The sequence below is a fragment of the Mobula hypostoma genome, chromosome 2 (assembly GCF_963921235.1).
Source record: "Mobula hypostoma chromosome 2, sMobHyp1.1, whole genome shotgun sequence".
Taxonomy (NCBI): domain Eukaryota; kingdom Metazoa; phylum Chordata; class Chondrichthyes; order Myliobatiformes; family Myliobatidae; genus Mobula; species Mobula hypostoma.
In genome coordinates this window covers 175,313,655-175,340,004 of record NC_086098.1, presented here as the reverse complement: position 1 = coordinate 175,340,004, position 26,350 = coordinate 175,313,655, and the positions used below count along the sequence as shown (strand labels likewise).

Sequence of the window (26,350 nt, the reverse complement as noted above, 5' to 3'; positions counted from 1 at the left end):
GAAATGGATAAACAATCAATGGTTTGGGCCAAGATCCTTCATCAGGACTGAAAAGGAAGGAGAAAGATGCCAGAATAATAGGATGCGGGGAAGGGGAAGGGGACAAGCTAGAAGATAATAGGTGAAGTCGGGTGGGTCTGGGGTGGTGGAGGATGACTGTGTTGGTCAGTCCTCATTTCAAAGCCTCAACATTATAACCTTGCTTTTATATTCTAGACCTTTGGAAATGAATGCTAACATGGCATTTACCTTCTTTACCACTGACTCAACCTGCAAGTTAACCTTTAGGGAATCCTGGACAAGGACTCTCAAATCACTTTGCACCTCGGCAAGGGGACTTGGTGAAGAGCCAAGAAACAAGACATTTGAGCAATAAAATCACAATCAGAGACAAGACCATGGTAGTGCAAGAGGTGGTCGAAAGTGTTCTGTTACTCAGGTAGGGTTAGGGTAGTCCAATCACAAATAAGAGAAAATCTGCAGATGTTGGAAATCCAAGCAACACACACAAAATGCCGGAGGAACTCAGCAGGCCAGGCAGCATCTATGGAAAAGAGTACAGTCGATGTTTCGGGCCAAGACCCTTCAGCAGTGTTAGGGTACTGGCAGGTCTGTTTAAAAACAGATGGATTATTGGATAGTAGCTCTTCCGTAATTAGGCTCAGATTAGATAGGAAGGTTGCTGGCATCTCAAAGAGCCAGAAGGGCCTAACCCACGCTGTATCTCGATAAGTAAATCTTTAGGGAATCCTGTACCATATATCCCCACTCCTTCCTGGACACTGGGCCAGCCTGTGGCACGTCACTCCCCTCTCCTGTGGAGAACCTTCACTAGGACTGTAATGGCTTGCCAACATCTTCTGAAGATGACTCAGTTACCAGCTTGCTAGTGGCGCCACATCCTGAAAAATGACTAAAGTGGTGGCTGTCCACCACTGGGGTTTGGTGTGAGATTTCTTACAACAATAGGATCTCCCCATTTTTCTCCAAAGAGAGCCACAGTTAGTCCTTCATCGTAAGGGTGTTGACAGTCATTTGTCTATCTTGTTTCCAGTTAACTGAGTGGCTACTTTATTACGTACCTCCTGTACCTAATTAATCGACCACTGACTATATACGTGTTGTAGCTCATCCACTTCAAGGCTCGACATGTTGTGCGTTTTGAGATGCTCTTCTGCACACCTCTGTTGTAATGTGTGGTTATTTGAGTTACTGTTGCCTTCCCGTCAGCTCAAACGAGTCAGGCCATTCTCTTCTCACCTCTCTCATTAACGAAGTGTTTTCACCTACACAGCTCCACTCAATTATTTTTTTCCTTTTTCTCACTTTTCTCTGTAAACTCTACAGCAAGGGTTCCCAACCTTTTTATGCTGTGGACTCCTACTGTTAACCGAGAGGACAATAGACCCCAGGCTGGGAACCCCAGCTCTAGAGACTGTTGTATGTGAAAATCCCAGGAGATAAAGAGTTTATGAAATACTCAGACCACTCTGTCTGGCCCCAACAATCATTCCATGGTCAAAGTCATTTAGATCACATTTCTTCCCCATTCTGTTGTTTGGTTTGAACAACTGAACCTCTTGACCATGTCTGCATGCTTTTATGCATTGAGTTGCTGCCACATGATTGGCTGATAAGATACTTAGTATTAACAAGTGGCCACTGGGTGCATTTACATATTGCAACCTTACAATCTTATTCTTATGTGGTTTACCAGATGAAGCTGTAATCCCGCCTGTCAAGTTATCTTAGATCATTTCACGAGTAGCACGTGTTACAAGGTGCTAGTTACACCAGGAAATACTTCAGTATTTATTAGGTGTTTCTCAGAATACAAAGGAAACAAACACCACACGACTGTCTAAGTGCCAGAATTACCAACTTTCAAGCTGGGCTTCACCATTTGGATGGCTGTATTTGGCAGTGGTGGATGAGGATCCTTTTTGCTGGATCGCCAATAACTCATAGCCACTCTCACCTTGAACTTGAAAACAGACAGACATCTACCCTCAGGTCAGAACTGTTTATTCACTAACACCTGCCATCTGTGCCCTACTTACGAGCAACAATGGAAAAACAGTAAAACCTCAGTGTAAACCATTTGATCCACAGTCTACAGCAGAAAAGTTACATAATTTCGGTAAAACTAAGATGGGCCTGGTAACCAAACCATCATATTCAGTGGCAGGTTTAGTTTCCCCTCCAGAGTTTTTAAAAAGATGTCACATAGCCAGTAAGTGTATCTGCCTTCTACTTTGGAAGAAACATTACCAGGACATTGGTGATGGTCTCAGAGTAAGGCATAGTGCATTGTGTCTGGTGAAAACTACCAGAGTTACTGGGCAGGGCGTTCTAGGATTCAGGGGGCTGTCTGAATTACCAATGATCTGACTTACAGGAATCCAACTCTATGCATATTCTTCTGTACATTTTTACAGCATTTTCCAAGCTAGTCATAGTATTCATTAATTCTGTTAGTTTAATGGCAGTAACATTTGCAGGTAGACAGGGTGGTGATGAAACTGTTTGGCCTTCTTTAGTCAGGTCACTGAATGTAGAAATCAGGATGTTCTGTTGCAGTTGTACAACATGTTGGTGAGGCCACATTTGGAATATTGTGTTCAGCTTTGGTCCCCCTGGAGGAGGTACAGGAGTCTGAAGACATGCACTCAACATTACAGGAGTATCTTCTTCCCCTCTGCCATCAGATTTCTGAGTGGGCAATGAACCCATGTACACTACCTTACTATTATTTTTTTCTTTTTTGGCTCTCTTTTTGCATTATTTAATTTTATTTTATTTTTAAATATACGTATATATCTTTTGAATATAGTTTTCTTAATGTGTTGCAATGCACTGTTGCCGCATAACAACAAATTTCACGACATATGTCAGCGATACTAAACCTGATGCTGATGCTCGAAAAGATGCCATTAAGCTGGAAAGAGCACAGAGGGGATTTGCAAGGATGTTGTCCTCTCATGGGAATGAGGTATGCAGAGAGGTTGAACAGGTTGGTACTCTGATCAGTGGAGTGCTGGAGAATGAGGGGTGACCTTATAGAACCATAGAACCATAGAAAACTACAGCACAGAACGAGGCCTTTTGGCCCTTCTTGGCTGTGTCAAACCATTTTCTGCCTAGTCCCACTGACCTGCACACGGACCATATCCCTCCATACACCTCCCATCCATGTATCTGTCCAATTTATTCTTAAATGTTAAAAAAGAACCCGCATTTACCACCTCATCTGGCAGCTCATTCCACACTCCCACCACTCTCTGTGTGAAGAAGGCCCCCCCTAATGTTCCCTTTAAACTTTTCCCCCCTCACCCTTAACCCATGTCCTCTGGTTTTTTTCTCCCCTTGCCTCAGCGGAAAAAGCCTGCTTGTATTCACTCTATCTATATCCATCATAATTTTATATACCTCTATCAAATCTCCCCTCATTCTTTTACGCTCTAGGGAATAATGTCCTAACCTGTTCAACCTTTCTCTGTAACTGAGTTTCTCAAGTCTCGGCAACATCCTTGTAAACCTTCTCTGCACTCTTTCAACCTTATTAATATCCTTCCTGTAATTTGGTGACCAAAATTGAACACAATACTCCAGATTTGGCCTCACTAATGCCTTATACAACCTCATCATAACATTCCAGCTCTTATACTCAATACTTTGATTAATAAAGGCCAATGTACCAAAAGCTCTCTTTACAACCCTTTCTACCTGTGACGCCACTTTTAGGGAATTTTGTATCTGTATTCCCAGATCCCTCTGTTCTACTGCACTCCTCAGTGCCTTACCATTAACCCTGTATGTTCTACGTTGGTTTGTCCTTCCAAAGTGCAATACCTTACACTTGTCTGTATTAAACTCCATCTGCCATTTTTCAGCCCATTTTTCCAGCTGGTCCAAATCCCTCTGCAAGCTTTGAAAACCTTCCTCACTGTCCACTACACCTCCAATCTTTGTATCATCAGCAAATTTGCTGATCCAATTTACCACATTATCATCCAGATCATTGACATAGATGATAAATAACAATGGACCCAGCACCGATTCTTGTGGCACACCACTAGTCACAGGCCTCCACTCAGAGAAGCAATCCTCTACTACCACTCTTTGGCTTCTTCCATTGAGCCAATGTCTAATCCAATTTACCACCTCTCCATGTATACTAGCGACTGAATTTTCCTAACTAACCTCCCATGCGGGACCTTGTCAAAGGCCTTACTGCAGTCCATGTAGACAACATCCACTGACTTCCCTTCATCCACTTTCCTGGTAACCTCCTCAAAAAACTCCAGTAGACTGGTCAAACATGACCTACCACGCACAAAGCCATGTTGACTCTCCCTAATAAGTCCGTCTACCCAAATGCTTGTAGATTCTGTCTCTTAGTACTCCCTCCAATAACTTACCCACTACCAACGTCAAACTTACTGGCCTATAATTTCCCAGATTACTTTTCGATCCTGTTTTAAACAACGGAACAACATGAGCCATTCTCCAATCCTCCGGCACCTCACCCGTAGACACCGACATTTTAAACATATCTGCCAGGGCCCCTGCAATTTCAACACTAGTCTCCTTCAAGTTCCGAGGGAATACCCTGTCAGATCCTGGGGAATTATCCACTTTAATTTGCCTCAAGAGAGCAAGCACCTCCTCCTTTTCAATCTGTAGTTTCCATGATCTCACTACTTGTTTCCCTTAATTCCATAGACTTCATGCCAATTTCCTTAGTAAACACAGACGCAAAAAACCCATTTCAGATCTCCCCCATTTCTTTGGTTCCGCACATAGCCGACAACTCTGATCTTCAAGAGGACCAATTTTATCCCTTACAATCCTTTTACTCTTAATATACCTGTAAAAGCTCTTTGGATTATCTTTCACTTTGACTGCCAAGGCAACCTCATGTCTTCTTTTAGCCCTCCTGATTTCCTTCTTAAGTATTTTCTTGCACCTTTTATACTCCTCAAGCACTTTATTTACTCCCTGTTTCCTATACATGTCATACAACTCTCTCTTCTTCTTTATCAGAGTTGCAATATCCCTTGAGAACCAAGGTTCCTTGTTCCTATTCACTTTGCCTTTAATCCTGACAGGAACATACAAGCTCTGCACTCTCAAAATTTCTCCTTTGAAGGCTTCCCACTTACCGATCACATCCCGTCCCAATCCATGTTTTTTAGATCCTTTCTCATTTCTTCAAATTTGGCCTTCTTCCAGTTTAGAACCTCAACCTGAGGACCAGATCTAACTTTATCCATGATCGAGTTGAAACTAATGGTGTTATGATCACTGGAACCAAAGTGCTCCCCTACACACACTTCCAATACTTGTCCTAACTTGTTTCCTCATAGGAGATCTAATATTGCATCCCCTCTAGTTGGTACCTCTGTATATTGATTTAGAAAACTTTCCTGAACACATTTTACAGACTCTAGCTCATCTAGACCCCTAACAATATGGTTTATAAAATCATGAGGGGTGTAGAAAGGGGGAAATGCACTCAGCCTTTATCTCAGGGTTATAGAATCAAGATCAGTTTATGGAATGAGCTGCCAGCGGAACTGTTTGAAGGCAGGGACATTAACAATATTTCAAAGGTATTTGGACAGGTACATGGATAGGAAAGGCTCTAGGGGATGAAAGAAATTAGAGAGAGAGATAAACTATTGGTCACATGTACATCGAAACATACCGTGAAATGCATTGTTTGCGAATAATCAAATCAGTGAGGCAGCCCACAAGTGTCGTCACGCACTGGTACCAACATAAAATGTGTACAACGTACACGCACTAACCCATGCATTTTTGGAATGTGGGAGGAAACCCATGTAGTTACAAACTCCTTACTGGCAAGAATCATTGATTGTTGGCACTGTAAAGTGAATATGCTGCTACTCTACCATGCTGCCCTACATGATATGGGCCAAAGATGGGCAAATGGGAATCTTAACCAGCATGGAGCAGTTGGGGCAAAGGGCCTGCTTCTGTGCCTGTTTCACTCTACCAGTACTGTTACAGTGACTATTGAATGAAAGAATTATAGCAAGTGTTCGTAGAATGATCCACATACTGTAGAAAATAGACATTTCTTAGTTACAGACAATTATCGGGAGCTGAACCCTTACAGCCCAGCCCGGATTGCCAGAGGGTCAGACAGTACATTTCCAATTCAGGACAGTGAGACAAATTCCGAACTGAAGCCCTACTTGTCCTTCTCTATGACATTAGGTCAGGGTTCAAGAATTGGAAAGATAGCCTGCACATTTCTCCATAAGGGGGACAAGAGGGATGAGAAAAGACCAATAAAATGACATCTCATTATCCCTATTTCATTATCCTCTAACACAAGAGGAAATACTCAATCCAATCCTCTAAACCAATTACCCCTGTTTCATTAACCTCCAAGAACACAAGAGTTAAGACTGGATCCAACCCTCTAATATCATTCAATAGTTTGGTCAATCCTGCACCTCAGCTCTCATCCTATCTCCACATCCCTTCATTCACCAAGGTACAAATGGTCTATTGGTCTTGGCCTGATGTGCTTGGTAACTGAGAATTTATAGCCCTCTAGTGGTTGAGAAACAGTTAGTTTAACAAAAAATGAAAATAAAACTGCAGATTCTAGAATTCTGAAACTATACAAAATACTGAAAAGTTCAGCAGGTCAAATAGCATCCATGGAGAGAAATGTTTATAATTTCAGGTCAAAAAGACTTCATCAGAACAACTGATAGTACTTGCGTTAGCCTCCTATCAAGCACCGCAGAGATTTAGAACAGAGACATGGAGGAATTTCTTTAGCCAGAGGGTGGTGAATCTGTGGAATTCATTACCATAGACAGATGTGGAGGTCAAGTCATTGGATTAACTTAAAGCGAAGGTTGATAGGTGTTTGATTAGTGAGGGCATGGAAGAAGAAAGGAGAATGGTGTTGAGAAGGAAATCAGCCATGATGGGATGTCAGTGTAGGCTCAATGGGCCAAATGGCCTAATTCTGTTCCTTTGCCTTCTGATCTCAGAAGTCCAGTGTTCAAGAGCCCAAATAGTAGCCAAAGCAGGAGGGTATTTGTCCTGATGTTGTTTACTGTTCCCCTCAAGGACAATGAAGCCAAAGTTGTAAGGGACAAAGCTGATTGAACAGAGGCGAATACTCTAGGGGATCTCCTGCCATCGCTTCTGAGCTTCTGAGCTTCTCTGCCACCAGATTTCTGCATGGTTTATGTATTGAGATACGGCTTGGAACAGGCACCTCTGCCCCTTCGGGCAGCGCTGCCCAGCACCCCCTAGTCTAATCACAGGACAAATTACAATGACCAATTAACCTTCTGAGCAGTGCAATTTTTGGATTGTGGGAGGAAACCCGAGCACCCAGAGAAAACCCACACATTCCACAGGGAGGAGGTACAGGCTTTTTACAAATGACGTGAAAATTGAACTCCAAAATCTGACGCCCAAACTGTAACAGCATTGTGCTAACTGCTACGCATCTAGGCTAAGCTGCAGGATGTATATAGCTGGGTGACTGTCAGGAGAGGGTAAGTAATGAGGACAACTACCAGGGTGCAGCCACGGTGACCGGGTCTGTGACAGAGTCTGGGGTGATGGCTCTGATGGAAAGGGGGGCTGGGGAAGAAAAGGACTGCAGTAGTGATAAGGGATTCCATAACCAGAGGAGTAGACACGAGATTCTATGGACGTGACACAAACACCCCGATGGTGTGTTGCCTCCTAGGTGCCAAGGTCAAGGACGTTTCGGATTGGGTCCACGGAATTCTAAAAGGGGAGGGTGAGCAGCCAGAAGTCTTGGGCATGAATGACACAGGTAGGAAAAAAGAGGAGGTCATGAAGAGAGAACTTAGGGAGCTAGATAGAAAGTGGAAAAGCAAGACTCCAGGGTAGTAATCTCTGGAGTACCGCCTGTGTCACCTATGATTTAGCAGACGAATGCACAGCTGAGGAACTGGAGCAGGGAACAGTGTTTCAGATTTCTGGATCGTTGGGATTTCTTCCGGGGAAGGCATGACCTGTACAAAAGGGATGAGTTATACCTGAACAAGAGGGGAACTAATATCCTTGTGGGCAGGTTTGCAAGATCTGGTGAGGAGAGTTTATACTAATTTGGCTGGGGGAGGAGAGGTAGGGCTGAGGATGGCGCAGTTGGTATATAGTACAAGCGGCCGTGTCCAATGAGATATCAGCTAGGATAAGCAGAGATAGGGTAAATTTGCAGTTAGTGGGATGAGTTGCAAGGGGGACAAAATCGAAAATGGGGACAAATAGAGAACAGAAAGTGTTTCATTTGAATGCATGCAGTATAGAGAGTAAGGTAGATGATCCTGAGGCACAGTTACAGAATGGCAGGTATCATGTGGGCATCACTCAGTCATGGCTGAAGGAAGATTATAGTTGGGAGCTTAACTTCAAGGATACACATTGTATCCAAAGGGCAGGCAGGTAGGCAGAGGAGTTGGCATCGCTCTGCTGGTAAAAAAATGAAATCAAGTCCTTAGAAAGAGGTGACATAGGGTCAGAAGCAGGGATGATGGCAGAGCACCAGTGGCTGGAGTTTCTGAAAGCAATTCGCAAGGCACATGCCAAAGTAGTAGTAGTATTCTGAAGCAGGATGATGTAACCGTGGCTGACAAGAGAAGCAAAAGAGAGGGGATATAATAGAGCAAAGATTAGTGGTAAGTTAGAGGATTGGGAAGCTTTTAGAAACCAACAGAAGTCAACTAAAAAGAGCCATTAAGAAAAGGGTGAAATATGAAGGTAAGCTCACCAATAATATCAAAGAGGCCACCGAAAGATTTTTCTGATATATAAAAAGTAAAAGAGAGGCGACAGTAGATACTGGACCACTGGAAAATGATGCTGGTGAGGTAGTAATAAGGACAAGGAAATGGTGGATAAACTAAATATTTTGCATCAGTCTTCACCATGGAAGACACTAGAGGTGGAAGTTCAAGAGTGTTAAGGGGCAGAAATAAGTGCAGTTGCGATTATTAGGGAGAAGCTGCTTGGGAAACTGAAAGGTCTGAAGGTAGATAAGTCACATTGACCAAATGGACTACACCCCAGGGATCTGAAAGAGAAGTTGAAGAGATTGTGGAGGCACTAGTAATGACCTTTCAAGAACCAACAGATTTTGGCATGGTTCCAGAAGACTGGAAATTTGCAAATGTCATTCTGCATTTCAAGAATGGATGGAGGCAGAAGAAAGGAAATTATAGGCCAGCTACCCTGACCTCAGTGGTTGAGATGTTGGAGTCAATCGTTAAGGATTAAGTTTCAGGGTACTTGAAGACTCATAATAAAATGGGCCAAAATCGGCATGGTTTTCGTAAGGGAAATTTTTACCTGACAAATCTGTTGGAATTCTTTGAAGAAATAACAAGCAGGATAGACAAACGTGGTTGTTGTGTACTTGGATTTTCAGAGGGCACTTGACAATGTGCCACATGAAGCTGTTTAGCAAGATAAGGGCCCCTTGAGATTACAGGAAAGATACTAGCATTGATAGAGCATTGGCTGATTGGCAGGAGGCAGAGAGTGAGAATATTGACATATGGTTGAATGATAATTAAAGGTAGCCTTATCTGATTGGCTGCAGGTGACTAGTGGTGTTCCGTGGGGGGTCGTTTGGGACCACTTCTTTTTACGCTGTATGCCAATGATTTGGACGATGGAATTGATGGCCTTGTGGCCAAGTTTCCAGACAATATGTAGGTGGAGGGGCAGGTAGTGTTGAGGAAACAGGGAGGCTGCAGAAGTAGTTAGACAGAATGGGAGAATGGGCAAAGAAGTGGCAGATGGAATACAGCGTTGGGAAATGCATGGTCATGCACTTTGGTAGAAGGAATAAAAGCATTGACTATTTTCTAAATGGGGAAAAAAAATCAAAAATCTAAGGCGCAGAGGGACGGGAATTCTCGTGCAGGAGTGGTTAACTTATAGGTTGAGTTGGTGGTAAGGAAGGCAATTGCAACATTTGCACTCGAGAGGACTAGAATATAAAAGCAAGGAAGTACTGCTGAGACTTAATAAGACACTGCTGAGGCCTCACTTGGAGTATTGTGAGCTTTGGGCCCCTTATCTAAGAAAGGATGTGCTGACTGTGGAGTGGGTTCAAAGTACGTTCACAATTTCAAGAATGAAAGGCATATGAGGAGCGTTTGATGGCTCTGTACCTGTACTCGTTGGAATTTAATAGAATGACAGAGATCTCATTGAAACACATCAAATGTTCAAAGGCCTAGGTAATATGGATGTGGAGAGTATGTTTCCTATAGTGCTGGAATCTAGGATCATTGGGCACAACCTCAGAATAGAGGGATGTCCGTTTAGAATGGAGATGAGGAGAATTTCTTTAACAGGATGGCAGTGAATCTGTGGAATCCATTGCCACTGGTGGCTGTGGAGGACAAGTCACTAGCTATATTCTAGGTGAAGGTTTGATAGGTTCTTGATTAGTCAGGGCTTGAAAGGTTACAGCAAAGCCGCAGAAGAATGGGGTTGAGAGGGAAATGGATCAGCCATAATCCAATGGTGGAGCAGACTTGATCAGCTGAATTCTGCTATGTCACATGGGTCAACCCCATGGGCACCACCATACTATTCTGCTTTTTCACAATTTTTTGGAAATGTATCGCATTCTTGTCTTGCACTGTGCTGCTGCAACCCAACAAATTGTAATGCATATGCCAGTGGCAATAAACCTCACCCCAATCAGGTTCAGTGTGTATCATCTACAGGATGTCCTGTAGTTATTGGCCAAGGTTCCTGTGAAAGGACCACACAAACTGATTATTTCTATTCTACCACCCAGACACATAAAACATGACAGCTGTACATTGTACATATGAGTGTAGCCGCTTTTATGTTATCACGGGCTCCAAATCCAGAAACTCAGCACTCACCAATAACATGGGAGTGGATTCATCATCAGCTCTTTAGAAGACGATGGTAGGGACAAAGCCAACAGGATCAAACTCAGTGTAATTAGAAAACTAGGATATTGAATTTGACTGCAGGGCAGGCTAGACAGGGAGTCAATCTTGTATCCCTGTCTTGGTCAAACCTAGTCTGAATGGAATTTATCAATGTGGGTGGCTAGGGAGACTGAGAGCCATATTTCTGAAATGTCTCTAGCTGTTCAACTGCCATGGATACCGTACATCAACATAAAGTTTTAGACATAAGCTCAAGAGGTTCCGCAGCAGGTATTACTGTTTGTAAAGAACAGAGATTTTTAGATCAAGCAGGACACACCAGGATACTTGACATCGTTTTTGTCAAAGATGGAAGAGATTACCAGAGATGTACACGTTTCAATTCCCTTACAATAAACCCTGTAAATATTGTCATCTGGAACCAATCGACAAGGACAATTTAGATGTTGCCACCATCTAGTCTTAGGTTTCATCATCATGGAGAACTCCAAAGTCATGGATAATACACACAAAATGCTGGATGAACTCAGCAGGTCAGGCAGCATCTATGGAGGGGAATAACCACTCAATGTTTTGGGCCGAGACTCTTCATCAGAACTGGAAAGGAAGGGGGAAGAAGCCAGAATAAGAAAGTAAGGTTGTGCCACTAAAACAACATGGTCGAGAATTTCATAGTCAATAAACCAAGTTTCAGGGCAAATTGTTAGGCAGTGAAGTGGAAGACTGTGGTAAATTTCAAGAAACTTTACCTTGTACCACACTCTGGAGGGAAGGTGCAGCAGACAAAGGCAGAAATGAGGCAACCTTGCAGTTTTTCCCTGTGAATCACAAAGGCAGCCGATTTGAAAACATAATATGTTCTCACAGTTCCACTGAAATCTTGGAACCCCTTTCCTTGAGCACCACAAGAGAACATTCATCACAGGGGCTCCAGTGGTTCAAGGGAGCTCTAATTATAACCTTTAGGAGGGCAGTTGTAAATTGTATTAAATGTTAGCTTTCCCAGTGATGCCATCACCCCACAGAAGAATTCACCAAGAACCACATTCCTACACATCACAATATACAACGTACAATTAACTCCCTTCAGCACCAATCTACTAGCGGAACTCAGCGGGCCAAGCACCATCTGTGTGAGGAGGGGAACTGTTGGCATTTTGGATTAAAACCCTACATCAAGGCGCACCAAAACCTCAATGATTCCTTTCTTCCCACAGATGCTGGACCAATGAGTTTCACCAGATTATTCGTTGTTCCAGATTCTGCCATCTGCAGCTCTCGCGTCTCCACTTAAACTTCTTGGAGTGCAAGTATACAAGTGACTGAACACTACTAAATCCAGGTGGAAGAACAGGGGCTTTGCAATGAAAAGTGGCTCTTTGAAAACAGCAGACTAAGTTGAAGAAGAGGGGAGCCAGAATAGGGAATGGACAAAGAGAGAAGTGGGAGGGTAGAAATTGGAAGCTGAAGTAATTGCTGTCAGGTTGGAGGCCATCCAGGTGGAATATGAAGTGTTGCTCCTCCAACCTGAGAGTGGTCTCATTGTGGCAGTAGAGGCCATGGACTGATGTACTGGAATGGGAATACCATGAGGAAATTGGCACTTCCTCCAGGATCCTCAATTCCCTTCCTCGCCTTTCCATCGACAAGATTCATGCAGCAGAGGTCTCTGGAGAACTTGGGAAGCCTCGATATCCTGTGAAGATGAAGTGCAAGTGCTGTGGTGTGAGGACAATATGACAGTGCAAGTACAGGGGGCAGACTTCACCAAAGGCAGCAGAGAGCGACTGATTACACTGGACAACAAAAATCTTGCTTCCTGAATACTTCTGGGTGTATCTTATAGACTTCAGGCTGCTGATCAGGAAAATCACCATGAAATTTCCATATCATGCACTATCTTTTGAAATCACCTACATACATTTGCTATTTCAATTCATAATTCAAGTCAGAATAACTAATGCCAGGGTTAAGGAAGGTATTTTTGTTGGTCCACAAATCAAACAGGCCATCAATGACAGGCAATTCAAAGAACTACTAGTGGGACCAAAGAAAATTGCATGGAAGGCATTCAAGAATTTTGCTGAAAAATTTCTTGGCAACTGCAGAGCACCAAACTACATGCAGCTGGTTGACAACATGCTTCAAACATACAAAACCATGAAGTGCGGCATGTCACTAAAGATTCATTTTCTCCATTCCCATTTAGACTTTTTCCCTGTAAATCTTGGCAGCATAAGTGATGAGCATGGTGAAAGGTTTCACCAGGACATTGAGGTTATGAAAAAATGGTATCAGGGCAGCTGGAATCCATCAATGTTAGCTGATTATTGTTGGACACTTAACAGAGAAGACTCAAACACCAAGTACAAATGAAAATCATCAACAAAACATCTTTAGCTTAGTTGAACTACTGCAAAGTGTCAGCTCGCTTACTCAATTAAATGCATTATATTCAATAAAGAATTGTTTTCTTTCTCCAAATTCCTACGTGATACAAGTAGACTCAAATAGTATTTGTGTTCAGCTGCACGGTAGCTCAAGACCAAAGGATTCTCAAGCCAACAGCAGGCAAGGAGCCTCACCATCTCTATACAGACATCAAACAGAACTGTGCTCCTTACCTCTGATACAATTCGTTTTCTGTTGGTGCTCTCCCTGTATTAGTAATTCCAACATTTAACTTTCTTTAAAAAATTTTGAGAAGCATCATCCAGGAACAGAGAAACCTTTAATCTAGATCAATCCCTTTTATATTGCTCTGAGTCCTCCAGCAGTTTGTTGCTACAGATTCTGGCACCTACACTCTTGTGCCTCCGTTTAACTTCCCGGTGTAAACATACAAGTGACTGAAAACTATCAAATTTAGGCGAATGATCAGGGGATGATCATTTATTTTTTATTGCATTTTTTTTTAAAAAGCTGTTTGATTTTCTGTGTTGACCTCCTTTTCACTTGATCACAACCTGTTCTGGTCTTCTCGATGAGGGATGACTGGGAGGCACCTCTGAGCAGTTGAGGGAGCATGGGGGAGAATTGCAGGGTGATCTGGAGGGATGAGGCCAGGACTCTGGCTGCTCCTGCTCTCCTCCCTGAACCACAGGCTGGTAAACTGCGTTCACTGACCAGCCAAGCCTGAACTGTCAGAAAGCACAGCTGGAGCAGGGCTTCTAATAGATTACTGACAATCTGTTCACGTCTGTGGACATCTGCAATGCCCGGAGACGGACTGATTTTTGACTGTCTCCAGGGAGGGGTCTTAAGGCGCGCGGCTGGGTGGGTAGTAGGGCAGCGGACGGTGGGTGTGACAGGGAGCGCACGGTAAACACACTCCTCATTACATTGTTATTCTGCTGTTGTTGCAGTGAATGTACACACTTTAATGTCTTCCCCGGTACGTTCTCATAATGAGTCCTAAAGGGTTTAGCTTTGTGGAATTTTTCCCACCATACATAGCGAAATATTCCGTATCATACACATTGCCATTGCTGAAATGCATTTATGTTGTTTGAATACTGTACTTAAGGTAGACATTTCTCTTTATGTTGTAATATGATTGTAACTACATTGTAGGGTGCATCGTATTCTGATTCATGTGCATTCTTACGTTAACTTTGTAGGTAATTAAAGATGGTACATCCTGGTGCCTAATAAATGGGGCTCATCGCCCTCAGCAGGAGAGAGACAGAGAGAGAGAGATCAGGGCTGCTGGGAGTTCACACTGGACAAAAATAGTATGGAGCTATTTATTGTTTTCTTGTAAATATCTTTTTGTAACTTTGGCAGTTTTCTTTTCACTATTTTTGGTAATTTGGAAGTTTGATTTTTGATACACCTAATAAACACCCTTGCACTGAAGTGCTGAGCGACTCCGGCCATTTTTTCCCTTGGTCATTGGACAGAGTCCGAGTTGTACAGTGGGTGGATGGCGGGGGGGTGGGGCACAAAGTGCTCAGTTGGCTATGAGCCAAAGGCTGATGTGCCAACAGCTGTAGCCCAGATGTGGAGTGGCCTGAGCACTCCCCTGGTATTTTGCAAGCGACATTCACTGCAGCTGCGTCGGGAATTCCATCTCAGATGCCCAGTTATGCACACAGCAGTCAGGCCCAATGGCAGTGGCAAAAAGCAGCAGGTGGGAGCAGAGATTCCAGCCGCGTGCCGCGTGCCACCTGCCTGCCTTCGACGTGGGTGAGGCAAGAGACCAGCTCAAGGCATGGCCAAGAGACTGTGACATGAGCCATGTGGAATTAACCATTTAGGGACTGCAGCACTTAACCCCAAGTGCACTGGCAGATCTGAAATTACCATCCCCACGCACAGATTCCCTCATTCCCCCACTGTGTCTACTCCGACCCTCCCTCCACTCGGTGCCTGCAGACTGCGGCGTCTGGCACTTTCACACCCATCCTGCCTCGTCCACACACAAGAACAACACACAACACTAAGAGAGGTTGACACAGGGATTGAAGAAAGTACTAAATTCTTTACAGTGATTTTTCCAGCCTCCCTCCCTTTCATCACTCCTGGACGGCCTGACACAATTGCAAGTTCAGACACAGCTGGACCCAAGCAACACGCGGCATGCGGGAGACGTATGCTGGCTGATGAGTGGCTCACAGACCACTCCTTCCACCGAGGCCGAAGCTCCCCGCTTCCTTCCGTCAATATCCAGGAAAACAAAGAAAGGTTCAAAAAGCTCCGAGAACTGATGAAAAACATGAAGCAATACGAATAAAAGTGCAAACTGGTGTCCGGATTCAACATCGGCACCAAAGCCAAATCGCTTCCGTCTGGCGCTGGTCCTGGCTTGCATGGGGAGAGTGACCTGTGGATGGGGAGAGAGTGGGGAAGCCGTTCACGAGTGTTCGAAGCATCGCTCACACAGGACAGTAGGAAGCAATCTGCTGCACCTTGCCCAAGTCTGCGAGGAGCTGCTTCATCCGGTTCTTGAGCTGAGGCAGTCGTGCCAAAGGATCAGGAGGTTCCAGCTCTCCAGAGTAGTCCAGCCAGCTTTCCAATACTAGGGGGTCAAACAGAGGAGAAGGAATCACTCAAAAGGAAGTGCTTGCTCCTGCCTACAATCTATTCCCCGGTTTCATCTACACTCTCACAAAAGATCTCTTCAACAGGATTGGTTTACTATTGTCACATGTACCAAGCTGCAGTGTATACTGTTCATACAGATCCAGTCACTAAGCATCACACTGAGGTAGACCATAAGACATAGGAGCAGAATCAGGCCATCTGGCCCTTCGAGGCTGCTCTGCCATTTCATCATGGTTGATCTATTTTCCCTCTCAGCCCCAATCTCCCGCCTTCTCCACAACCCTTCATGTCCTCACTAATCAAGAATGTATCAACCTCAGCCTTAAATATACCCAATGAGCTGGCCTCCACAGATGTCTGTGGCAATAAGTTCCACAGATTCATCACCTTCTGGCTAAAGAAATTCCTTCTCATCCCCTTTCTATATGGACGTCTCTATATTCTGAGGCTGTGCCCTCTGATCCTAGACTCACCACCAACAGGAATAATCCTCTCTACATCCACTCTGTTGAGGCCTTTCAACATTCAATAGGTTTCGATGAGGTCACCCCTCATTCTTCTGAATTCCTTCTGAAGGTAGAACAAGGTAATTTGATGGACTGAAAGGCTTAATTCTGCTCCTACACCTTGTGGCATACAGAAAGTAGAAAAGAGAAGTGCAACAGTTACACAGAAAGTGCAATGCAGGTAGATAATAAGATGCAAGATCTCACAAGGTCAAGAGTCCATCTTGTCCGTTTATTTATTTTACTTAGAGATGCAGCATTGTAACATGCCCTTCACAGGCTTCCCACACTAAACTGTGGGCAATTCCTTGCTGCACTGTCAAACAATTCCCAGCACAGTACTGTAGTAATTTTATGTATTGCACTGTACTGCTGCTGCAAAAAAAGCAAATTTCATGACGTATGCGAGTGATGATAAACCTGATTCTGATATGGGTCTCTATTGTGGTCTAAGAATGGGAAGGGGGCAGGGAGAGGGGAATCATGGTCGGGAAAAGGGGAAGGGAAAGGGTAGAGAGTGGGGAGCACCAGAGAGACATTCTGTAATGATCAACAAAGCAATTGTTTGGAATCAAATTATTTTATCTGGTGTCTCAAGGCTGGGTGTGTCTGCACCCATGCCACCATCCCCCCCCACCGGGGCAGTCTTTCTCTGACACCTGCCCCACACCCCTCCTGCAGCACTCCACCCTCGTCTTTCAAAACATCCTTTGCTCACACCACATTAACAAACTCGCTCTCCGCTCCAGATTGACAAATACAGTAGTGCAGAAGTCTTCGGCATCCTAGCTGTATGCGCCTTAGACTTTTGCACAGTAGTAGCGGGGGATAGGAGTGGCCCTCCTGTTGCTCATTTATTTATATTATTGCTTCTTCTTTTTGCATTTGCACAGCTTGTTGTCTCCTGCACTCTGCTGGAAAGCCCTAGTTTGGCAGTCGTTCACTGACCGTTATATTTACTGTTCTATAGATTTGCTGAGTATGCCCACAGGAAAATGAATCTCAGAGTTGTATGTGGTGCCATAGATGTACTTTGATAATAAAGTTACTTTAAACTTAGAGTGTAACCTGGCCTCTGGAAAAACAGCAATGTCAGAAATGCATCCCACCCTTTACAAAGCTAGAATGACCCTCTATTTCCTCTCTTTTTGCACTTTTTAAATATATACTTATTGTAATTTAGCTTTTGTTTACATATTGCACTGTACTGCAGCCACAAAACAATAAATTTCACGACACATGGCAGTGATTTCAACATGGTTCAGATTCTAGCAATGATTCCATAGTTCCCTTATTCCTGCCATATCCTGACCACTGAGTCCACAAGTGCATCATGACTGCTGAACAGAAAGCTGGACAGACTGACTTCTCCGACGTTAAGGGAACAATGGATGTGAAGCTGGTGCAGGAAAGTGTCCCTGTGCCTAATGACGGACTTGAATAGAAGAGCAGACACGAGGGATCAGTCTAATCCTGCTTCTGCAATGTAACTACAATTTCCTGCAGTAAACTGGAGTCTTCAAGCATTACAACACAGAAACAGGCCCTTCAGCCCATCTAGTCCATGCTGAGATGTTATTCTTCCCAGTCCCATTGACCATCGCCTGGACCATAGCCCTCCATAACCCCATCCATATAATTGTCCAAGCTTCTGTCAAGATTTGCAATCGAACCTGCATCCACTGTTTTCTGTGGCAGATTGTCCCACACTTAGTGAGGTTCTAGTTCCACCCAATCTCAGTGGAAATAGCCTGCCTGCATTCACCCTGTCTATACCCCTCATAATTTTCTATATCTCTATCAAATCTGCTCACATTCTTCTATGTTCTAGGGAATAGACCTGACATATTCAACTTTTCCCTGTAACTTAAGTGCAGGTGGAGTAGGAGGAAGAGTATCAGTTTGGGGATTATTCTTGACTGATACGCTAATCCAACTGATAGGAGTCTGTAACTGCGCAGCTGAATGCTGGCCAGAACCGGAAGGGCCAATATTTATATTCCTCAGCAAATACCAAAACTTGGCCTTTAATTTCACCTACAGGCACAATTAAGCCAGATTCCCATAAAGGGATGCCATCTCTGAGCAAGAGAAGGGAGAGGAAAGTGAAATTAATACTAATGACATTGAAACAAAAAATTAAAAAAACCTAATTTTAGATGAATGATTTAATCTGGAAACATTCAGAATGTGTACATCGATGGAAGCCTTTTGAGATGGGGAGAGGCATGGAGAGGGATCTCCTACAGCACAGTTCCTCTGAACATGTCCAAAAAGTCTCCCAGAGCCAGTTCTGAGGAAAACAACAGCAGATGCCCCAGTTGAACTTCCTCTTCCCTGTCCTCCAAGCTGACACTGGGCCTTGAAGACACCTCATTTCTCACTCGATACTGTTGGTCATGAAGGAATTAAAATATGGAACAAAACATTTAACTGGAATGAGTCAAGTTCAGCGGAAGTAGATAAACCAAATGTCTTTGCTCTTGCCATGAAAGCTGGCAGCTGCTCTGCAGCCACCATTTTGTAAACTATCTTGTGAACTGGTTTTGCTCAGGAATAACTGGATAAAACAACTTAAAAGAGGACACAATGAGGGCCCTACTGATGATCTGCTGAACTGGAGATCATTTTGAAGTAAGATGTCATTTTTGAGATATTCTTTGGTAAGAAAGAAACTGAAGATTTATGAATGGGACAGTCCATATCTGTGACCTGGGTAACCTGAGCCTAACAACTGGCCGAACTGCTGTCAGTCAGGGAGAACAAAGGAAGAGACATTAATAACAAGCTGTTACTTGCAAGAAGGGCAATAAAATGATGCTGACTTGGACAAGAGCCAATGAGATCACTGGAGACCAACTCGCAAAAAAGGTCCCCATGTGAGGGGCAGGGAGGAGGAGGATCAATTGTTTGGTCAACGGGAGATCCCCTATCTCAGTATTATAAGTTAAATGAATGTTGGTACAAAGGTAACAACAAAATTCATGACTTAAGTTAATGGCCTGGGGTCAACATAGTTACGTTGATATTTGTGCAGAGGCAACTAAGTTCAAACTTTGATTAATTAAGAGTCGTGTAGTGAATTGACTAACCTAGATCAGTTGGCAACAGGTCATTAATACTTTCATTTAAAAGGCCAAGGATCTTGAACAGATTTTCTTTAAACCAGTCACTCACTGGAGCACAATAGAAGGAAAAGTAGGCCACTTGGCCTCTTAAGAGTCACAGAAAACTACAGCGCCGAATCAGGCCCTTCGGCCCATCTAGTCTGGCCCAAACTATTAACTTGCCCATCCCATTAACCTGCACCTAACCATTGCCCTCCACACCCCTCCTATTCACATACCTATCTTAAGTTTTGAAATCAAACTTGCATCCACAATTTCCGCTGGTAGCTCATTCCACACTCTCAGTGAAGTGGTTCTCCCTCATGTTCCCCTTAAATATTTCACCTTTCATCCTTAACCCATGACCTCTAGTTCTAGTCTCACCCAACCTCAGTGGCGAAACCCTGCTTGCATTCACCCTATCTATACCCCTCATAATTTTGTATACTGTACCTCTGTCAAATCTCCCCTCATTCTTCTACACTCTGAGGAATAAAGCCCTAACCTGTTCAAACATTCCCTACAACTCAAATCCTCAAGTCCTGGGAACTCCTGAGTCAGCCATATTGTTCAATATGAACGTGGCTGACCTTCCCCTCTACTGTGCCAGTTCCTCATCATCCTTAGTTCCCCAAACATTTAAACGTTTTCCACCTTCACTTTAAATACTTCACACTAGAGTCAAACAGCATAGAAACGGGCCCTTTGGCCCAAAAGGTTCACGTTGACCAAAAGACCCTGTCCAAGCCAGTCCCATCTGCCAACATTTGGCCCATAAACTTCTAAACTTTCCCCATCAATCTGTACCTGCCTCAACAACTTCCTCATTCCACATTCTAACCACCTTCTGCATAAAAGAAAAAGTTGCCATCGGGTTCTCATTATATCTCTCTTCTCTCACCTTTGTTGACTATTCATCAACTGATCTGAGTTAGTCAGCTCTCTACATAACTCTTAATTAATCAAATCTTGCACTTCATTGTCTCTGCATAAAAGACAACATAACTATGTTGACCCCAGGCCAATAGCCTAAGACACGAATTCTACTGTTCCCTCAGACCACTTTTCCAGTTTATAACACCAAAATAGAGAGCTCCCATTAGCCAGATGATCAATTCTTCTCCCAGACTCCGGCCTGGGGCTACTCTTTGTGACATTTAGTCTCCAGAGTTCTCGCCGTTTTGTGTTTGAAGCCCCTAATTCTTCTACTCTTCCCTATCAATTCAAATGTTGCATTTCAATCTCGTAGCCTCGAGCTCATCTGACTGACCTGTGTTAAGATTCCCTCTGGATGTAATCCAAAGGTTACACAACTTTGTGTCTTAGGTGACTTCTACCCCATTGAGTCCTCTCAGGAACCTGTCCCATCTCATTCACTGATACTTGAAAAGTCCATCAGACATAGAAGCGGAATTAGCCTCTGCCATTCGATCCTGGCTGATTAAATTTCCTGTCAACCCTATTCCCCTGCCTCCACACTGTAACCTTTGACACTCTTACTAATCAGGAACCTATCAACGTTCATTTAAATCAGGGGCCTCCAATCGTTTTTATGCCATGGACAAACATCATTAAGCAAAGGGTCCTGGTTTAAATATATCCAATGAATTCTACAAATTCATCAACCCCTGGCTAAAGAAATTGCTTCTCATCTCTGTTCTGAAGGGATATCATTCTATTGTGAGGCTGTACTCTCTGGTCTGAGACCCCCCCACTATAGGGATCAACCTCTCCATCTCTACTCTATCTAGGTCTTTCAATATCTGGTTGGTTCCAATTAGATCTCCTCTCATTCTTCTAAACTCCAGCGAGTACAGGCCCAGAGACATCAAGCTCTTCTCATATATTAACCCTTTCATTTCTGGGATCATTCTCAACATAGAACAGTACAGCCCACAGTATCTGTGCTGGTCATTTTGCCAATGTATCTGCCAGAATATGGCCTCTATCCCTCCATTCCCGACTCATTCCTCTAAACTCCAGTAAGCACAGGGAAGGATCAGATCAGGGGGAACTGTTTCAACTGTTCTGTGTGCTTCATTCCCTGTTGGTCGGGGGAGCTGCTGACTGCCCTCCTATCCACACTGTACAAGCTACGACAGACAAACACCTCTGCTCACCATCCAGCTCCCTCTCGATGAAGTCCATCCGGTGGCATACTTCGTCCTGCAAGGACTCGATGTGTGCCAGCAGGTTGACCTGCCACTGAAGCTGGGGGTCACTGTCTCCCCCGTCCTCGGACTCCTTCGGCCCCCGGCTCTCCTCACTCTGCACTTCGGCCGTTGACTCAGTACCCTGGACCTGAGAGGAGACAGAGAGATGAGTTAGAGTGGCAACAGAGTGGAATCATAACAGGACCACAACATTGTTCAGAACTTAGTAAAACTAGTAATTAAGTGCTAGTTAGGGCGTAATGGTTAGTGTAATGATCTATAGTGCCAGCGATCTGGGTTCAATTCCTGGCACTATCTGCAAGGAGTATGTATGTTCTCCTCTGGTTTCCTTTCGTATTACAAAGACATACAGGTTAGGGTTAGTAAGTTGTGGGTGTGTCAAGCTGGTGCCAGAAAGATGGTGATACTTGAGGGCTATCACCAGCAGATCCTCGGACTGTGTTGGTCACTGATGCATTTCACCATATGTTACAAATAAAGCTCATCTTGAATCTTCTTTCCCTTCTGCCTACTATAGGGTCTTTTCAGCACACTCTATGAGCCTTTTAAACACCTCTAGTGTGTCTATCCCCTCTGGTAGAACATTCCATGCACCCACTCTGTGAAAAAAAACTTCCCCACTCATCTCCTTTGAATCTCTCACCCTCTTCACTTTTAATGCATGCCCTCTAGGCATTTTGGCCCTGGGCAAAGAATACTGGTCGTCTTCTCAAAGTTTAAAGTAAACTTATTATCAAGGAACATATATGTTACCGTATACTACCCTGACATTCATTAACTTGAGGACAATCACAATGAAGATGGACAAAGGACCAAAGTGCAAAAGACAACACACTGTACGTTTGGCCAGTTTAAAAGTTCATTCATTCATTATGTTCTGTGTCGTATGACGTAGGTGATCATATATCTTTCCATGACCATGATTGTTCTTGGAAAATTTTTCTGCAGAAGTGGTTTGCCATTGCCTTTTTCTCTGAACAGTGTCTTTACAAGTTGGGTGATCCCAATCATTGTCAATGCCCTTCAGAGATTGTCTGCCTGGTGTCAGTGGTGGGATAACCAGGACTTGTGATATGCACCCGCTGCTCATACGACCATCCACCACCTGCTCCCGTGGCTTCACATGACCCTCATCGGGGGGGGGGAGAGGGGGAGAGGGGGGTAAGCAGATGTTACCCCTTGCCCAAGGGTGACCTGCAGGCTAACAGAGGGAAGGAGCACCTTACACCTTCTTTGGTAGAGACATATCTCCACCCGACCACCCCATGATTTAAAAGAACATCACCTAAAGGGAAATTACAGGCTGCATATTGCAGCGATAGTAGGTCAGAACAGTATATCCAGAAGTTTAGTGAGATGACGTGTATCATGAGCGCCATCTTAAAATCTCTCTGTACCTCACGTTGGGGCTGTATAGTAGTGTAGTGGTTAGCACAATGCTTTACAGTACCAGCGACCTGGGTTCATTTCCCGCTGCTGTCTATAATGAGTACGTTCTCCCTGTGACTACGAGGGTTTCCTCCGGGTGCTCTGGTTTCCTCCCACAGTCCAAAGATGTACAGGTCGATAGGTTAATTGGTCACTGTAAATTGACTGTGATCAGGCTAGGGTTCTATCAGGGGAATTGCTGGGCAGGGCAGCTTGAAGGGCCAGAAGGTCCTATTCCACACTGTTTCTCAATCAATAAATACATAGTAAAGCTCCCCTCCAAGATTCTCCCACTCAGCTGCGTATGAAAGGTAGCGTACAGCAGCCGATTAACCTCGCAGCCTGCACGGTTTTGGGATGTGGGAGCACCAAAGCAAAGCTAATACCATTGTTTCTTTAGCTGCTCAATCTCTTGATGTAATTAAGAATCCGGCCTTTAAATATTTGTTAATGAAAAGCAAAGCCCGATTCTGTTTGCCTGCAGCCAACTGAGTCGCTGAACTGTGGCCGTTGTTTTGTTTACAACAGATGCTCGGTTATTAGAATCTGCATCTCTTGTTAATCTCCTGAAGCGACAGGCGGCAGGAGCTACTCATGTAGAACAAATCTCAAGATTTGTTGCCTCAAATCTATTGGCAAATCTCTTACTTGATGTAAACACATTTGCATCCTGTCTGATTTGATCACCGCCTGTGTGCTCACTGACCCACACTAGCTCCTGCTCCAGAAACGCTTTAATTTATTAAATTTTGTTTTTCAATCCCTCCATTGCTACTCCTGACCTCATTCTGTACCTTCCCATGCAGATTCACAAGTCACAGCCATCCAACTTGGCAAAAGGCCCTTCTGCCCAACATGTCCATGCTGACCCAAGACCGTTGAACAAGATGACCATCTAAGCAAATCTCGTTTGACTGCATTGGCCTTATATCCCCTCAGCCTTTCAACTTTCGTTTACCTGCCGAAACACCTTTCAAATGTCATAAAGCAAAGATAAAGATTAGTTTTATTTGTCCCATGCACATCGAAAAACTAAAATTTTTGCATCAAACCAAATCAAATCAGCGAGGATTGTCCAAGTGTCGCCACACATCCGGCATCAACAACCTGCAAGCCTTTGGAATATAGGAGGAAACCACAGCACCCAGAGGAAACCCACACATTTGCACAGGAAGAATGTACAAAGCTCCTCACAGAACCCCAATCTTACAGCTGACATTGTAAAGTGATCGTGCTGTTACACTACTGTGCCTTTTCGGTCACTGTGTCCATAGCTAAATGCCCAATTCCATTTCCGGGCACTCAGCACTTGTCCTTATACGCCTTACTATTTCAAATCAATTGTTCTTGTTTGAAATACAGCACGGTAACAACTCGCTCTGGCCCAATGAGCCGGTGCTGCTCAATTACACCTAGGTGACCAATTAACCTACTAACCCGTACGCGGCCAGCATGCAGCGGAGCGGTTAGCGTAATGCTTTACAATGCTAGCAATTGTGATCGGGGTTCAATTCCTGCCACTGTTTGTAAGGGCACATCCTCATACTGTGTTGGTTGGTAATGCAAACGATGCATTTTACTATATTCCATGTACATGTGACAAGTATAAGATGATGAGAGGCATTGATTGTGTGGGTAGTCAGGGGCTTTTTCCCAGGGCTGAAATGACTAGCATGAGAGGGCACAGTTTTAAGATGCTTGGTAGTAGGTACAGAGATGTCAGGGGTAAGTTTTTTATGCAGAGAGTGGTAAGTGCGTGGCATGGGCTGCCTGCGACAGTGGTGGAGGCGGGTACGATAGGGTCTTTTAAGAGACTCCTGGACAGGTACATAGAGCTCAGAAAAATAGAGGGCTAGGGGTAAACCTGGGTAATATCTAAAGGTAGGGACATGTTCGGCAGAGCTTTGTGGGCCGAAGAGCCTGTATTCTGCTGTAGGTTTTCTCTGTTTCTAAGTAATGCTAATCTTTATCTATGAAACAGGAGCATCCGGAGGAAACCTATGGGGTCACCGGTTCAAATCCCACCGCTGCCTGTAAGGAGTTTGTACATTTGCCCTTACATGGATTTCCTCCGGCCATTCCAGTTTCTTCCCACAGCCCAAAGACCTACCGGCTAGTTGGTTAATTGATCACTGTAAACCGTCCCGTGATCAGGCTAAGATTAAATCAGGTGATTTCTGGGCGACGCAGCTCAAAGGGCCTATTCCATGCTGTATCTCAATAAATAAATAAACTTCTTGCAGCATCGGAATTGAACCCAGGTCACTGGTGTTGCAGTGTTATTCTAACCATCCACACTTGCATGCCGCCCTAACACCGTTCGTAAACACTGTGAGTCTACACACCTTTATCACCACCTCCAGCACTGTGTTCGAGATTTCAACCAACCTCTGGGTGAAAAATTTCTTCAAATCCTCCCTAAGTCTACTTACCCATCCGCTCTGTTTATGGACACCTTTGTTATGGGGAACAGTTTCTCATAACCTGCTCACACCATAATTCTGTACACCTCAAGTCGGGTCATGGTAAAACAAGAAAACAAATCCAATCCCCCCTCTTAGCTGGAGCTTACTATCCCGGGTGATAATCCGGTGAAACACGCTCTCAGCGCAATCATCTCCTCCTTTTGTTGCAGTGAGCTGAAGTGTATCTGTGACTGCACTGTGGCTTAGACACATGCCATCACGAGGTAATGAGGGGTTCCATTTTTACAGACACTCACAATCATAAATACACAAAAAACGGTCGATATGGTAACCATAGCTCCACTGTCTTGTTATAGAACAGCATCATACCACTGATAAGAAAGGGCAATTACTAAACAATTTCCCCAGGGGTGATAACTTGAAGGTAATCTAACAAAAGGAATTAAAGAGAAAGTGGCTGGAAAACAGAACATGCTAATCTCAGGGAATAAAATGGAGCTTTATTGTGATAAGAAGGGGATCCACAGATTTTTTTTTAAATGACACAAGAAGAGTATAACTATGGTCCTATGTGGTTAGTACTGATGGGCAAATGGGATAGCATGAACTACTGGGCTGAGGGTCTGTTTCCCCCCCCCCCACCCACCTTGGCTCTACAACTTCATGACTCTAAGCCACATTTAGGATCAAAAG

The 26,350-nt window shown here is 44.0% G+C and overlaps 1 protein-coding gene across 4 annotated transcripts in view; it reads right to left on the bottom strand.

The window, feature by feature from the left end:
• Positions 1 to 10,969: 10,969 nt before the first annotated feature.
• Positions 10,970 to 26,350, bottom strand: part of LOC134342689 (PHD finger protein 20-like) — a 99,329-nt gene continuing 83,948 nt past the window's right edge. For 2 of the 4 annotated variants that reach the window (XM_063041112.1, XM_063041113.1), the window contains 2 exons: positions 21,750 to 21,930; positions 12,174 to 15,990 (listed from right to left, as the gene is read on the bottom strand). In XM_063041112.1, the coding sequence (XP_062897182.1) occupies positions 15,848 to 15,990; positions 21,750 to 21,930 (324 nt within the window). In that variant the 3' untranslated portion in view covers positions 12,174 to 15,847. Of the gene's footprint in view, positions 15,991 to 21,749; positions 21,931 to 26,350 lie in introns of all 4 variants that reach the window. The other 2 variants (XM_063041115.1, XM_063041114.1) reach the window with 2 other exon arrangements.